The sequence below is a fragment of the Scomber japonicus genome, chromosome 4 (genome assembly GCF_027409825.1).
Source record: "Scomber japonicus isolate fScoJap1 chromosome 4, fScoJap1.pri, whole genome shotgun sequence".
NCBI lineage: Eukaryota > Metazoa > Chordata > Actinopteri > Scombriformes > Scombridae > Scomber > Scomber japonicus.
Window position 1 is genome coordinate 6,345,339 of NC_070581.1, and position 13,857 is coordinate 6,359,195.

General features: G+C 40.4%; 1 protein-coding gene across 1 annotated transcript in view; it reads right to left on the reverse strand.

The window, feature by feature from the left end:
- The window catches only part of LOC128357078 (collagen alpha-1(XX) chain-like), a 44,267-nt gene that overhangs the window by 8,687 nt on the left and 21,723 nt on the right, over window positions 1-13,857 (reverse strand). The window contains exons 13-30 of the mRNA XM_053317317.1: window positions 13,413-13,579; window positions 12,414-12,582; window positions 11,656-11,823; window positions 10,964-11,083; window positions 10,705-10,869; window positions 10,324-10,482; window positions 10,028-10,200; window positions 9,432-9,561; window positions 7,487-7,632; window positions 6,395-6,524; window positions 5,919-6,058; window positions 4,998-5,124; window positions 4,757-4,896; window positions 4,536-4,668; window positions 3,580-3,725; window positions 3,277-3,406; window positions 1,482-1,598; window positions 1,206-1,352 (exon numbers count right to left, since the gene is read on the reverse strand). Of these exons, the coding sequence (XP_053173292.1) occupies window positions 1,206-1,352; window positions 1,482-1,598; window positions 3,277-3,406; window positions 3,580-3,725; window positions 4,536-4,668; window positions 4,757-4,896; window positions 4,998-5,124; window positions 5,919-6,058; window positions 6,395-6,524; window positions 7,487-7,632; window positions 9,432-9,561; window positions 10,028-10,200; window positions 10,324-10,482; window positions 10,705-10,869; window positions 10,964-11,083; window positions 11,656-11,823; window positions 12,414-12,582; window positions 13,413-13,579 (2,607 nt within the window). The remainder of the gene's footprint in view (window positions 1-1,205; window positions 1,353-1,481; window positions 1,599-3,276; window positions 3,407-3,579; window positions 3,726-4,535; window positions 4,669-4,756; window positions 4,897-4,997; window positions 5,125-5,918; window positions 6,059-6,394; window positions 6,525-7,486; window positions 7,633-9,431; window positions 9,562-10,027; window positions 10,201-10,323; window positions 10,483-10,704; window positions 10,870-10,963; window positions 11,084-11,655; window positions 11,824-12,413; window positions 12,583-13,412; window positions 13,580-13,857) is intronic.

Below are 13,857 nucleotides of genomic sequence, written 5' to 3' on the forward strand. Positions count from 1 at the left end.
TTTTAATCACTTTTTTTCAATTTTTTGTTTAAAATGCATAGATATACTTACTGTTACAATAAATTAATTATTATTGTAATAATTATATTACATTTTGTAGAGGTAACAGACTCTAAGAAAATTAATAGTTTCTCACATTTGACATATAAATTACTTATTTAATGAGGAAATAAGTATGAAGTACAAAAATCAGAAGCCTGGTATTCAGGTATCTTTGGGATTAACTCAGGTTTTCTGGTAACATGAAGTCAGCTCACTTTTAACCCAGGTTGGTCACCATGGTAACCTGTACTGCATGGCTGACCTGCTGAGTCATTATTAATCCCTGACATCTCAACAGGGACAAAACTACAGAGTTGATTATAAAATGATGAGTACTAAACAGCAATAGAGACATTTTTAAACATCAGTAGAATATCTTTACTGCTCCAGCCTTTTGATATCTACTCAAGACTTCAAACTAAATGAGGAAACCACACTGAATACATAATGAATGATGACTATTGCTGCATTTTTTCTTATTTCCCAACAGGATTCCTCACAGTCTAAATAGCTTTTACACTGTCATTGCATCACTGCAGCTAACAACAAATAAAAATAATAGTTTCTGTTGTCTTTCATTACATAAAAACAGACAATACACTGTTAATTAGCTTCCAGTTAATTATACATTACATTCACATAGAACTTATCAAGCACTTTGCTTTTTATCCTCTCTGTGCTTGAAGCATAACATTATATTAAGTTACTTTTAACTTTTATAAATGTATCACATATTCATAATGGATTGTTTATCATGAGACAAAAACACTGTACTATAGAGCATGAATTTAAATGAATCTAAAAACAGTAGCTTACCTTTATTCTGAATATTTAGCTATTATTCCTTCTACAACTTCTTATTCTATGTAAGCTGTGTGATTATAATATAAACTACACCTCTGTAAATAAAAGCTTTTACTGCCACAATTACCTAATAACTCTGAGACTACCACAATGTTGTCTCATTTCACATTTCACATCATCATGAACATCTTAATGATACCAGTCACCCGGAATCACTGATGTTAAGCCCAGTAAAGCCTGAGAACCAAAAGACTAACTTGACTTTGCTTGTGGTACCAGGTGCCACATCTTAGTGTTTGTAATGAGTCATCTAACTTCAGCATCTAACATATATCTGTGTTACTGTGATCACGTCAGACCTGTTGGATGCAGGATGGAGACGGCAGCACCCTCTGCTGAGCCGAGAAGCGAGTGCACGCTGATGCGATACAAGGTCTCTGATTCCAGAGCGGTGAAACAGTGACTGCTGCTGGACTCATCCACTGTCTCTTCCTTTGTGTCCTTGTCTATACACACAAACACACATTAGACAGGACACACGTACACACTGTAGTGAGTAAACTGACAGGGGATTAAGTAAATATCCAGACCTATCACGTACTATAGATTGTACTATAGATTGTACTATAGATTACCTTTAACAGACTGGATGACAATACGATATCCATCGACAGCTGACACTGGTCTCCAAGACAGACAGATACTGGAGTGATCTGACCTGACCACGCTCACACTGCTTACCCTCAGGCTGGCTGCAGACAGAGAGACAAAGAGATAATACAGTATATCTGCTTTAAACAACAACAAAAGGTCACAAACTCAGCAAAAGAAAGAGCCCATACCCCACAGCTGGCTGCAAGAAGTCAACCTGCCACTGACCCTTGACCTGGTTCATTCTTGTCTCTCATATTGACAGCTTAACAAGCCCAGACAGCAGGTTTATCATCACATGGAGGAGACTATTGCTTTGCACTGTGTTTAGGTTGGAAAATAAACAACTCCGCTGAAAAATCTAGTCCCTAATCCCTCCACCATGGCAACACCACTGTAAGTTATCCCTGTGCTCTGAACAGACAGATTGAGAGAAAGTGATAGAGACAGACACACAGAAAAGTAAAGAAGAAAGACTGTTGAACAGAAAGAAAGGTGATCAGTAAGAAGAGGCAAACAGAAGCAGGAACACTGACTTTAACAAGAACCTTCAATAAGAAGACACATGAGATTTGAACCCAATTTTAACATTTGGTTAGTTTAAGAAATACATAAATGTACCTATTAGTCATCTTTGCTTATAGCTAATAATAAAATAAATATTAATATCTTTTTTGTCTTCCTGTGCCGTCATTAACATGGTAGCAGGCACTATAGTAAGTTGAGTGATACTGAAAACATATTAAACATTATTTGACAGTTTTGGACTGTAGATTTTTTTTTATTTTAATCATGAAACATTCTAATATTGCAGGTTTGATTTGCTTGTATTTAATGTGACCAAACAGGATTTCTGCAGTGTTCAATAAATTTAACTTTTAGGATAATAACCAATTCAATGCAATTGCTCGTAATAGAATGATATACCCAGATAAGGTACAGAACACTAATGGAAAGGTTAATTCATTAAAAAGTAACTCAACCTGCAACGCTGAACTTTTATATATATATTAACTTCATATAAATGAAAGTTCATTACATTTCACACCTGCCAAACGGGTTCACACATTGTTGATTCTGTCAGTCTCGGTCAGATAAATCTCTCTGCACTATATGGAGTCTATGATGTTACACTTACTTTACTTTCAGTTCAACCCAGCAATTTTTATTAATATTGTTTTATTGCTTGTACACATTCTTATTATTTATTGTTCTTTATTCTTTTTATTGACGTTCTTCTATTTTTGCTGTCCATTTGTAGCTGTAACACCGGAAATTTGCCCACTCTGGGGCTAATAAAGGAATATCTTAGAGTTTGTACTTACACCCATTGCCAGAAGGGGGAGGCAAAAGTCCCAAATTCCAGCTTTAGTATATTGAAGTGAATTCATTTTTTTCTAAATTTGATAAATAAAAAGTAAAATGAAATAAAATAAAAACATGAAACTGCTTCCTGTATGAACAATCCACTGTCACATCAGTCTGACTTGTAGTTTAAAGAAGAGTAACATCTCAAAAAAGTACATTAAATTATGACTTTTAAGACTTTTTTTGAGGGAACAATGCAATGTTTTTCCATGACTTGCAGATATCCTACTTTTCCCACAATCCTGCCTATCAAAACATAATAAGTGATACATGTTCATTAGATTTCCACAAGTATGTTAGTGCTGCAAGGACAAAGTGATGTCATCTTTAGATTTAAATTAGACAAAAGACATTTAGCATTAGCTCTGCCACATTTTTGATGTAAAGCTAAGTACTGTGTGTTTTACTCACTGGTTTTGCCCTGAGCTGAACCGCTGCCTCCTTCTCTGTTGCGGTACTCTGCAGTAACCAGGATGCTGTAGCGTGTGTCTGGCTGTAATGACTCTAACACCACCTGCTTCTCACCACCTGGAACTAACACCTGCAGACAAGAAACATACCTTTCAAAGTCAAGCTGGCAGGTTAAATGTCCATCTGGTGACACGGGTGAGAAAGTTAATATGTAGTTGGGGGAATCCTCTGTTACCCTTGGGAAACACTGTGATTTACTGTTCGGACAGATAAGCAATGGAGAGAGGATTACAACCCACTCACAGTGCTGTCCTGGTTTTCTGCTCCAGTCAGCGCAGTGTAAGAGACGCGGTACTGAAGGACGTGAGCGTTGGGGGGAACCCAGCTGATGACGAGGCTGACTGCAGTCTCCTCGGAGACGGACACGCTGGACGGGCCTCCGCCGGACACTGCAGGGACAAAACACAAAAAGTAGAGCTATGTAGACTCACTACAAAGATGTTCATCTTTGTTTATTCCCACAAGAGGATTTTTTTTTGCGGGAAGTTATCATAAAAAACAAACCTAATAGAAACCCAATAAGACAACGGAAGACATTAAAAGGGCTGCCACAGCTGTTTCCAAAGTGGAGGAATAGAAAACAACAGGTAGCAAGAGGTGGTTTCTGGTGTAAATCAAATCCACAGGGGATAAATGAAAACCTGCTGCGCTAATAATAAAAAAAAAATCTGCATCTCTGACCAGATGGGAGGTTGTCACATTACATGAAGAGAGGATGGTATGGATTTGCTAAGATGGATTTGGCTCAATTCCGTGTCATATACTGTATATCTTGTAACTGTAATATGGTCTGAAAAGGTGGAAGTGCTGTTTCTCTGAAGTCAGCAGTATACAACATAGAAGAAAGTCCACACACTCTAACTCCCAATGCAAATATCAGTTGAATGGGATATCAGGAGGTAGTGTTTCGGGAGCACTGCTCAAGTCACATAACCTGCTCGAAACGTTACTCTCTTTTACACTCTTGGTTTTTTGGTCCAGCACCTGGTCTGTTGTTCAGGAGTTAAAGTGGACTCCATGATGGAGTATGATGTCTTTTTTTATTTGGGTTTTCAATTAAAATGTTCAGTAGGTGGTGCTCTGTGTTTGTTCAGCCATGTAGAATATCTCATAATGTACAAGCTATCCAGTTCATCTCCAGTCTATCTGTTATTATTTGACTTATTTGTGTGTGTGTGTGTGTGTAGTGTGTGACTCACAGGTGCTGTAGCGTATGGCCACAGCTTCACTCTGAGCTCCGTCTCCATACAGCGCAGACAGAGAGATCTGGTATTCCTTATCGTCCTCCACCCCCTCCAAGATGGCCCCCTCACTCTCGCCACTCACCCTCAACTGAAATACACAGACAGGTGTAACATTAACTCAATTTGACTAACATATTACACATTCCACACATCCATTAATACACAAACACACACACCTGTCTCAGGTCTCCTCCACTGAGGGAGATCCACTTGATGAGGTAGGAGACAACATCATCAGCTGCGGCCTCCCAGCGCACAATGATGTCACTGCCTGAGAAATTGGTCACCCTGAGGTCTGATGGGGAGGGCACCTTCACTAGGAGAGATGGAACATGTTTAAGGGGGAAAAAATATATCATTTGTCTGCTTTGATTTTTTTTATTCAGCAAGGAAACAGAAAATGTGTGTGTGTCTTACGTGTGGTGATGTTACTGGTGAGGGCTGTAGAAAGGCCTTGTGGGTAGTGAGACTGGACAGACACCAGGTATCTGGATAGAGAGGACAGATTCTGCACCAGCACTGAGTTCAGTCCTGTAACCTCCATCTGGAAAGAGGTGCAGTGTGACTGAATGAGTGCGGCTGCAGACACAGTACACATACTGACATTCTGCCCTTTCCAACCCACCCATCTTATTGATGGGTCCTACAATAGTCTTTCAATTTAAGACTTTTTAGGACCTTTTTTATACAACATAGAATGCAAAACATTTTTCTACAGTTATAAGGGTCAGAAGAATGACAGAAAACCCGTGATGACAATAAGACCTACAATTATTTATAGTATATGAATTTATTGATATTTATATCACATTTATAGCAACTATTCCTAGTAATATACACGTTTTAATCATTAAAAAACATCATATCTCCATTTGTAAAAAATATATGATTCCTTATTCATATTATTATTATTTGTAGTGGGAATTTAGGTGAAATGAAAGATGCTTAAGAACACAGGTGTGAATGTGCAGGACCATACACTTCCCCCATTTTTAACACCTTAACTTACTGCTATATAATATGTGTTAGCTTTTTCAATTTTTGAAATATTTGGAAATTCAAACATTTTAACCATAGAGCGTTATTGGGGGGGATTTTACATGACTTGCATGCTTTTTTCAAAATTGTTCATTTTTATGTTGCAAATCAAAGTCAACGAAGTTACCATATATGGTTTCTCGCAGGTCTAGGGTAAAACATTTTCCAAAAAGTATATCTATAAAAAATCCATAAGGTTCTACTGTACAAGCTCACAGAGAGGCATGGGGAGGCTATTTTGGATGTTTATGGAAGTTACTACATATAGTTACTGGCCCGATAGAGGGGTTAACAAGTTACCTGCTTGACGTCACTGCCGTGGTTAGTGCTGTAGGTGACTCGATGGCCGGGGACGTCCACAGCCCCGGGCACCCAGCTTACCCTCAGTACACTGTGGGTGACCATCGGGAATTGAAGCCTCATCGGAGCTGGGAGGGGGACTGTGGGGAGGGACAGCAAAAAATATGAAAGGAGGGGAGAGGAATGTGAAGGAGATGAAAGACACTGGAGATTGTTTCATCAGTGCCACTGAGACATTGCTGTACCGCAGATGCTGATAATAAAGAGGTGGAAAGGAAGATGGAATAGTGATCAAGAAGATCTGTGAAAATGTATTGGAAAGAACAATGGTGGAAACACAGAAGATTGAGTTACTTATGTGTGAATTTGGGAATTGGCAGACAGAATGGAGGAAACAAATGGTAGAAAAATTAGAAAGTGGGAAAATGGAAAAAGGAGTAAGTGAAAATAAGGAATGGGACTTCTGAATGCCTTACGTGTGGTAGCAACAGCAGTGACTGGTTCGCTGGGATCCTCCTCATAGAGGGCATAAAGAGTGACAGAGTAGTCTGTTTCTGGCAGTAACCCTGCTAGCTCCACCACTGTATGGTCTGCACTGAATTTCTCCTGCAGTGATACAAGAAACACCTGTAGTTAGTAGTGTGTTTCTAGATAAAGAAACATAAAGGACAGCATTTCATCCTGAGATAGAATCGTCTCTCCCTGTGAACACACCAACTTTATGAAAACACATTAGTGAGGCTTACTGCTGCCAGTCCTTATTGTAAATGCATATCACAGTATATAAGTGGAAATGAGTGCTTACATATATTCACGGATGGAGTTATGGAGTTGAATAATGGCCAGAAAAGTGTTTTTGAACAAAATGTCATTACTTCATCTTTTCATCCTTTCAGACATTTGTATGAACCTTGACCATAATTATCATGTGAATTCATGAGTTATGTTCAGAATGAACATTGACCTTTAACAACCACATTCTAATTAGTTCATCCATTCAGCCAGATGTCATGAAATTGTCCTCCAGGCGTCCATGAAAATATCGCATTTATGACAATGGGACAGACATGACATCACAGTGACCATGACCTTTGACCCATGGCCATCAAAATGTAGTAAGTTCATCCTTGAGTCCAAGTGGACATTTGTGGCACATTCTGGGTGTTCCTGATATTGAATTCATGAGACTGAAACACACAACCTGAAAACATAACACCTCTGGTCACAGCTGTCCCCAGTGTGGAGGCATAAAAAATAATATTACCTTAATATTTACAATATATATAATGCGAATAAAAATGGCCTATTCAAAGTAACACCCTCTCTCTACCCATTTCCACTACATTTGCACATTCCTGTGGAGGCTCATATTAAGTGCCATACAAAACCAATTAGCAGAGAGTGGAAGTGGGTTATTTTTAGTATTATAATATTAGTATCTATTTTTCTCCATGGGCTTAGACTTAGTGTGGAGTGAATGTAATGAAACTGTCACCTCTCTGCCCACACTGTAAGCTATTATTAGCGCTATGAAAAAGAGAGAGGAACCCATGTACGTTTGTATTCACCTCTTTGGCATCGTCAGGCTCTCCGTGGTTGAGTGCCGAGTACAGGATCATGTACTGTGTTGCGCCCGGTGCTGCACCCCAACTCACTCGCAGTGTGCTGTAAGAGGAAGGAGTCACCTCCAGGTTGGCAGGCATGGCTAGCGGCACTGAGAGAGGATGAGAGGCAGCAGGAGAAAGACAAGGAAGGAAGAGAATAGAAAGGATGATGAGAGCAGAGAAACGCCAAGAATGGAGCCTCATGGTAGTTCAGGCATCATCCAATCATGTATGTCCACAACTTACAGAACCTCTCATAACTGGTGGTCTTTAAGGACATTAGGTCTGCTTTCATGTTTTCTTTTTCAAGAGGCAGCTGTGACAGTCTGTGTCAGGCTTGCTCAGATTTGTTCCCAGGCATCACATCAACAGAGACACAGAGTTAAACTAAAACCGAAAGCATATTGTTAATGGTTAAACCTTCTCTGGTGTTGGAGATGTTTTAAGGATAAAATTACAAATTTGAACAGACCTTTAAAGCTCTCCCTTTCATTTTACAGCATATACAGTATTTGTAGATGCTACCTGAAGCCTTAAAAATGTCCTGACAGTTTGGGGCATTCAAAGTTTCTGACAGTTCACTGGTGGAGGTCATGTGATACTGTATATTTATTAAACTGAAGGTTTGTACAAGCAGTTTGGGAAGGGAGTTTCCAGTTGGTATTTTTGGCTGTATTACAGATAAGAGCTGTTGTGGTCATGACTGGTACATGTAGTGATCTATAAAACATTCATAGAATATTCACAGAATTCACAGGTTTATGGTCTATATTGTTCAAACATGGTTTAGTCAGTGCTGTTTAGTCATAGTGAATGAGCCGGGCTTTAGTGTTGTGTTAAAAGATATTATAAATCTATTAATAGACAGAAGACAGATGGTCACAGGGACATAAGTTGTTCCCTGGTGAATCACATGTTTTCTAATCAGCATCCCAAATTGCTCACTAATCATTACCTATTAATCAAAACACATTCCCTGTTGCAGTTGTTCATTTTTAAATACAGTAATCCAGTAAAAAAATGTAGTGGAATGTTGTGGATTGTGTGAAACCCACACTGCAGCAACACTGTATAACAGAAGAAATTCAAGACTTATAATAGCAGGTTTCTAACTCACAATTATGAACATGTATTATTTGTCGACCCCTTAAAATGTCATAAATAAGAATGCCTGTCTTAGGTCATCAGAGCCCAGAGTGATGTCTCAGCTGCATGAAGTGCCAGAACACACTTAATGATAGTGTGTAAAGAAGTCAAAAGTTTAAATAATTTCCTAAAGTAGCTGAGCGCTGTAATTTTTAGCAAATGTTAGTCAGACAGGAGGAAATAGGGTACTTATTCTGAACTATTTTCAGCAATGGATTTGGTGCAATAGTAAGTATTTATTGTTGCTGGATTCTGTTTATGGCACAGAGATAATGAAAATATAGAACATCACCTGATATTATTAGTATCATTAGTAATTAAATGCTGTTACCATATTATTCATACTCCTGTTATTTTCAGTGTTGTGTGTTACTGTGACCCTCTCTCCCTCTTCCCCTCTTCTCCCTCTTCCCCTCTTCTCCCTCTTCTCCCTCTTCTCCCTCTCTCCCTCTTCTCTCTCTCCCTCTCTCACTGTCTTTCCTTCTCTCAACCCCAACCGGTCAAGGCAGATGGTCAGCCTGGTTCTACTTGAGGTTTATTCCTGTTAAAGGGGAGTTTAAAGGGGAACTGATCATGGGGTTGGGGGGGGTCTCTATAAATTAAATTAAAGAGTACAGTCTAGACCAAGCTTACAACTGAAAAACAAACCCCAGAATGATTCACTGATTCCTAAAATACAACACCGTGAGGGATGAATGACTGAATCATTTCTTGCCAGTTGTATCTAATAAAACATTATATTTAGCCATGATGCCGGTCTCACATGTAGTGACGGTCCCTCTGAGTGCCAGGCCGACGTTGTGTTCATACACGGGGAAGATGGACACGTGGTACAGCGTCTGAGAGGACAGGCCTTCCAGTAGGACAGTGGACTCAGAGCCAGCAACCACCACCTAGAGACAGACAGAATGAGACAAGCACAAACAAATGAAATCCATATCATCTTTAAATATGTTTTTCCATATATACAGTCAATTACAAGGCAAACTCTGAGGTTTTAATGCCTTGAATGGGAGATGATACTAATGTGTCTTCTTTATTGTTGCTTCTTGAGACAAACAGGAAGTGGCTGCAATCTCTCCTCTTTTTTCCTAGTTATTTGTGCTTTACTGAAGAGGATTCACATGATGAATTCACTTTTGTCCTATTAGAATGAAGCAATCTGCTTATTTCTCTCAGAATTGGATGGAGTAGGATTTAAATCTGCCACGCTTCTTTTATTTATATAACTGTTCGCTTACATCTCAAACCTAATGTAGCAATAATTTATGTGAACACTATTCATATTGCACCTTAAATGGATTCATTGCTAAACTAATGTAGTTCATTAGCAGATGAGGTAACGGTAGTGTTTCTGACCTCCTGTGGACTCTGACCCTCTGCGCTATGGTACACCACTCTGTACTGCTGGACCGACTTAGCAGGATTGGTCCAGTGGAGCTTCACCTCTCTGGAGCCCAGGTCAGAGAAGCGGAGGTCTGAAGGACTGGGGTAGGAGAGGGCCGGGTCGGCTGTCGGTCCAGGATCCATCCCTGTATACACATCAACCAAGAATCACACACACAGAGGAGCTCATCATGATTGAATGATTGGAAAAACATGATGCATGATGAGTTGACTAAAAAAGAAAGAAAGGTGCTTGATGGGTGGGTTACGTTTTGAGATGCCTCGATCCTCTATCCTCGCACACAGGATGTGGACCAGTCGTGCCACCAGTTTACTGAGTAGAGGGAAGTCGTTAACATTGTAGACGTTCAGATCCACCGGCTCAGACGCCACTTGCCTCAACTCTGCTTCATCAGCATTCTTCACACCTGAATAACATTCACAAAATGATAAAATAGCATAACCAACTTAGTAAAAAGTAAAAGGAAATGCCTCTGAGCACCTAACAATGATATCACAATTAATATGAGATTGAAGAGACAAAACAAGAGTCCCACGCTGCAAAGAAATGATGTGACTAGACTAAAGGGAATATGAGCCTGCAGAAGAAGAAACTGCAAGATATTTCTCCTCCCTCCGTTCAGGCTCACCTACAGCGATGATCTCCACGCCAGCATTCTTCAGCCGGTTTGCCGCCGCAATGGCATCATCCTGCGATTTCCCGTCCGTCAAGAGCACCAGGAAAAACGGCGTGTCTAACCTTGCACCCGACTCTGTCCTCATGTTCTCCTCCATGATGTGGAGCAGCGCCTGGCCTGCAGACACATGGATGGATGCATGGTTTTGTGTAGTTAAGGATAAAACACAAAAACAACGATGTCAAAGGTGGAATATTTCCTTTGTGTTTACCTGTGAAAGTGTTTCCGCCTTTATATCTGAAATTCCTGACTGCCTCCAGCAGCTGATCTTTAGTGGTGAAGTTGTTGAGGTGCCACTCTGTCCGGGGGTCTCCGCTGTACTGGGTCAGACCTGGGACACACAAAACACAGCATTACACAAGACGTTTTTTTTATAGTTTGAGGATCGGGGTGTCTGCCTGTGAAATGAACAGTGGATTTTTCCTGGTAGACAGTAACTATAAAAGCTTTGGCAAAGCAGGCAGGAAAATAAAATCAATAATTGAATAAATTACAAATAAATACAAACACTGTTGATGTCCATCAGAGCCTACATGCAAACTATTTTGGTTAGGTTGAACAGAGAGAATGCTTCAGTAGTGCTTCCATACTGTACACATCTTACTTTGGATGTGGATTCACAGTAAACATGGAGATGAATTAAATCACTTTATGGTGGTTGCTCACTATGGCTTTGGTAAATGGTTGCTAAGGGGTTGCTAAGGTGTAAGCACACTTGTACTGAATGTATAGGTGACTGATCAGCAGCGGTTTACACAGGAGCAGAATTTAACTCAATATTTCTCAACAAATGCAGCCATGGTGAAGCAACACAAGTGTAATACTTTTGTATAATGCTCTGCACCTCTGTAGCATGCATTGTGAATGATGACATAGTCCCCCCCAACCCCCCTCACTCCTTACCTATCTGAATGTTGTCCGGCCCGATGTGGAAGGGTGTTATCAGACCCTCCAAGAAGTCTCGGACCCGTCTGAAGTTGGTGCGTCCGATGCTCCAGGAGCCGTCCACCAGCAACATGATGTCCGCCGCTCCATCGCTTTCGCATATGAACGGTCTCCTTGGAGACATACCTCAATAAAAAGGAACACATGAGTAATTTTAGTCAATTATAGAATAATTACCAAGGAAAGCACTGAAGCTGCTCTAGATGCTGGAGAACACCTCACTAAGACACTGTGTTTGCTTTTCTCCTTTCATTTGTCATTCATCTGGATGTTAGTAATAAATGCAGGGTTTTAAATGGAGGAAACAGGTGGCTCCATGCAGGCAATAGATGTGTGTGTAGATGTACATGTGTGAGCATGACGCATATGAACACCAGTTACTCTCCATGCATGTTCTCCTGGATTATGAGGGAGGCAGAGGACACATGTGCCCTGCAGCTGAACAGCACTGCCTGTCATTATCCTTTCCTTTACCTGTCCTTCCCTTGTGTAAACACTGTCATTACATTTCAGGCTAACACTTACTGCTTTCAAGCCTCTTGTTCTTTATCCACATAAGAAGAGTGGGAGAAAAAAAAGGTTCTTTAAGAAAACTTGTATTACTTCCTGTTTAAAAGGGAGTTTTCCTAATCACTGTGATCATGTTTTGATTAATTAAAATAGCAACATTTCAGATTTGTGCTCATGTTTTTCTAACACTGAGGAGCAGGGGTTACCTGTAACCGGCTGGGTAGGGAAGGGTGTCTTCCGGGGTTTTTCCTCAGCCGGCTTGCCCTGCGTCGTTCCCTGCTCCTCCTTGTTCTCCGCCTTGGAACGATCCCGCTCTCTGTCTTTCTTCCTCTTCCTCTTCTCTTTGGGGGTTTTCTCCAGGGCGTCGTCTGGGAGCTGAGGAGGGGTGGTTTCTGTAGCTGGGGGCTCTGGAGGAAAGAGGTAACAGCGAGCGCAGGGCGGGGTTATGGCAAGATAAGCAAAGATTTGTTTAGGGGGACCAAGTTCAAGGCGGGACGTGACGGGAAATCTACTGTTGACTTTACATCCGTCTGACTTCACAAGTATCAAAGGGAAAACCATTAACACATAAACATTGTTTTTTATGTTTAATCAGTAACATCTTTTGTCTTTGCTTGATAGATAAAGCATCAGCAATTGCTAACAAACCCCCTCAAACCCACCTTCCTTCTCCTCTTTTAGTATTGTCCCTTATTTCTTGTATTCCCCTCTTGTCTAAAGATGTTTATACTATCCACTGTTGCTTGGGCTCTCACTCATCATGCGTGTATTTGTGTAGGCCTGCATAAATACAGTATCCAATACTCTCTGTACACATGTGTGCACTGTTTACTTGCTGGTTTGTGTTGGCAACATTTCCGCGTCTTGGTCCCTAGTTGTCAAACAGTGTTCTAATGAAGGAAGCGATGGAAGATTAAAGCAGAGTATTTTGAAATGTACTTGAGTGACTTCTGTTGTGTTTTTTTTTATCTTACAGTGCAATGTGCAGTACATACAAATGTATCAAAGCTTCCCTATTATTTTCATTTTCAGTGGTAGTTATGACCACTGTAATCAAACTTGCCTCCTCTGTTGTTAAGACCCAGGCCATCATACTATAATATAAATACCAAGATGTGTGTGTGCTTATGTGTGTATGTGCGTGTGATTTGCAGTGTTATTATCTACTAGCATGAACTACCTGCATTCGTTGTGGCAACAGCAGCAGCAGCAGTGGTGGTTGTCATGGGATCCGGGTAGAGGATTGTGGGCAGTCCCAGCAGAGCCTCCGTCACATCGTCCAAGTCTCCCGACCCCGAGCCGCCCGGCAACATCTTCTTCTTCTGCTCTCGGCTGCCGCTGCGGATCATCTCCTCCTCACGCAGACTTTCCACTGGGTAAAAGAGAGAGTAAAGAATCATATATGGTGTAGGAGGTAGCTGTGTGATGCCTTCCAGAAGCAGCATTCAAAATCCACTACAATATACCAATGCACAGCAAATGTAATCACAACCTGTTGAGTGTATGCATTTTCGTACAACTTGAGCTGTATTAGAGTATTAAGATTTGTTGGTTGTTATTTACAGCAATATATTCTAATTTACTGTATTCATATTGCAATGCAGTAATTATTATTTTTATTGAAGTGAGCAATATAGGCGTCACTCCTTC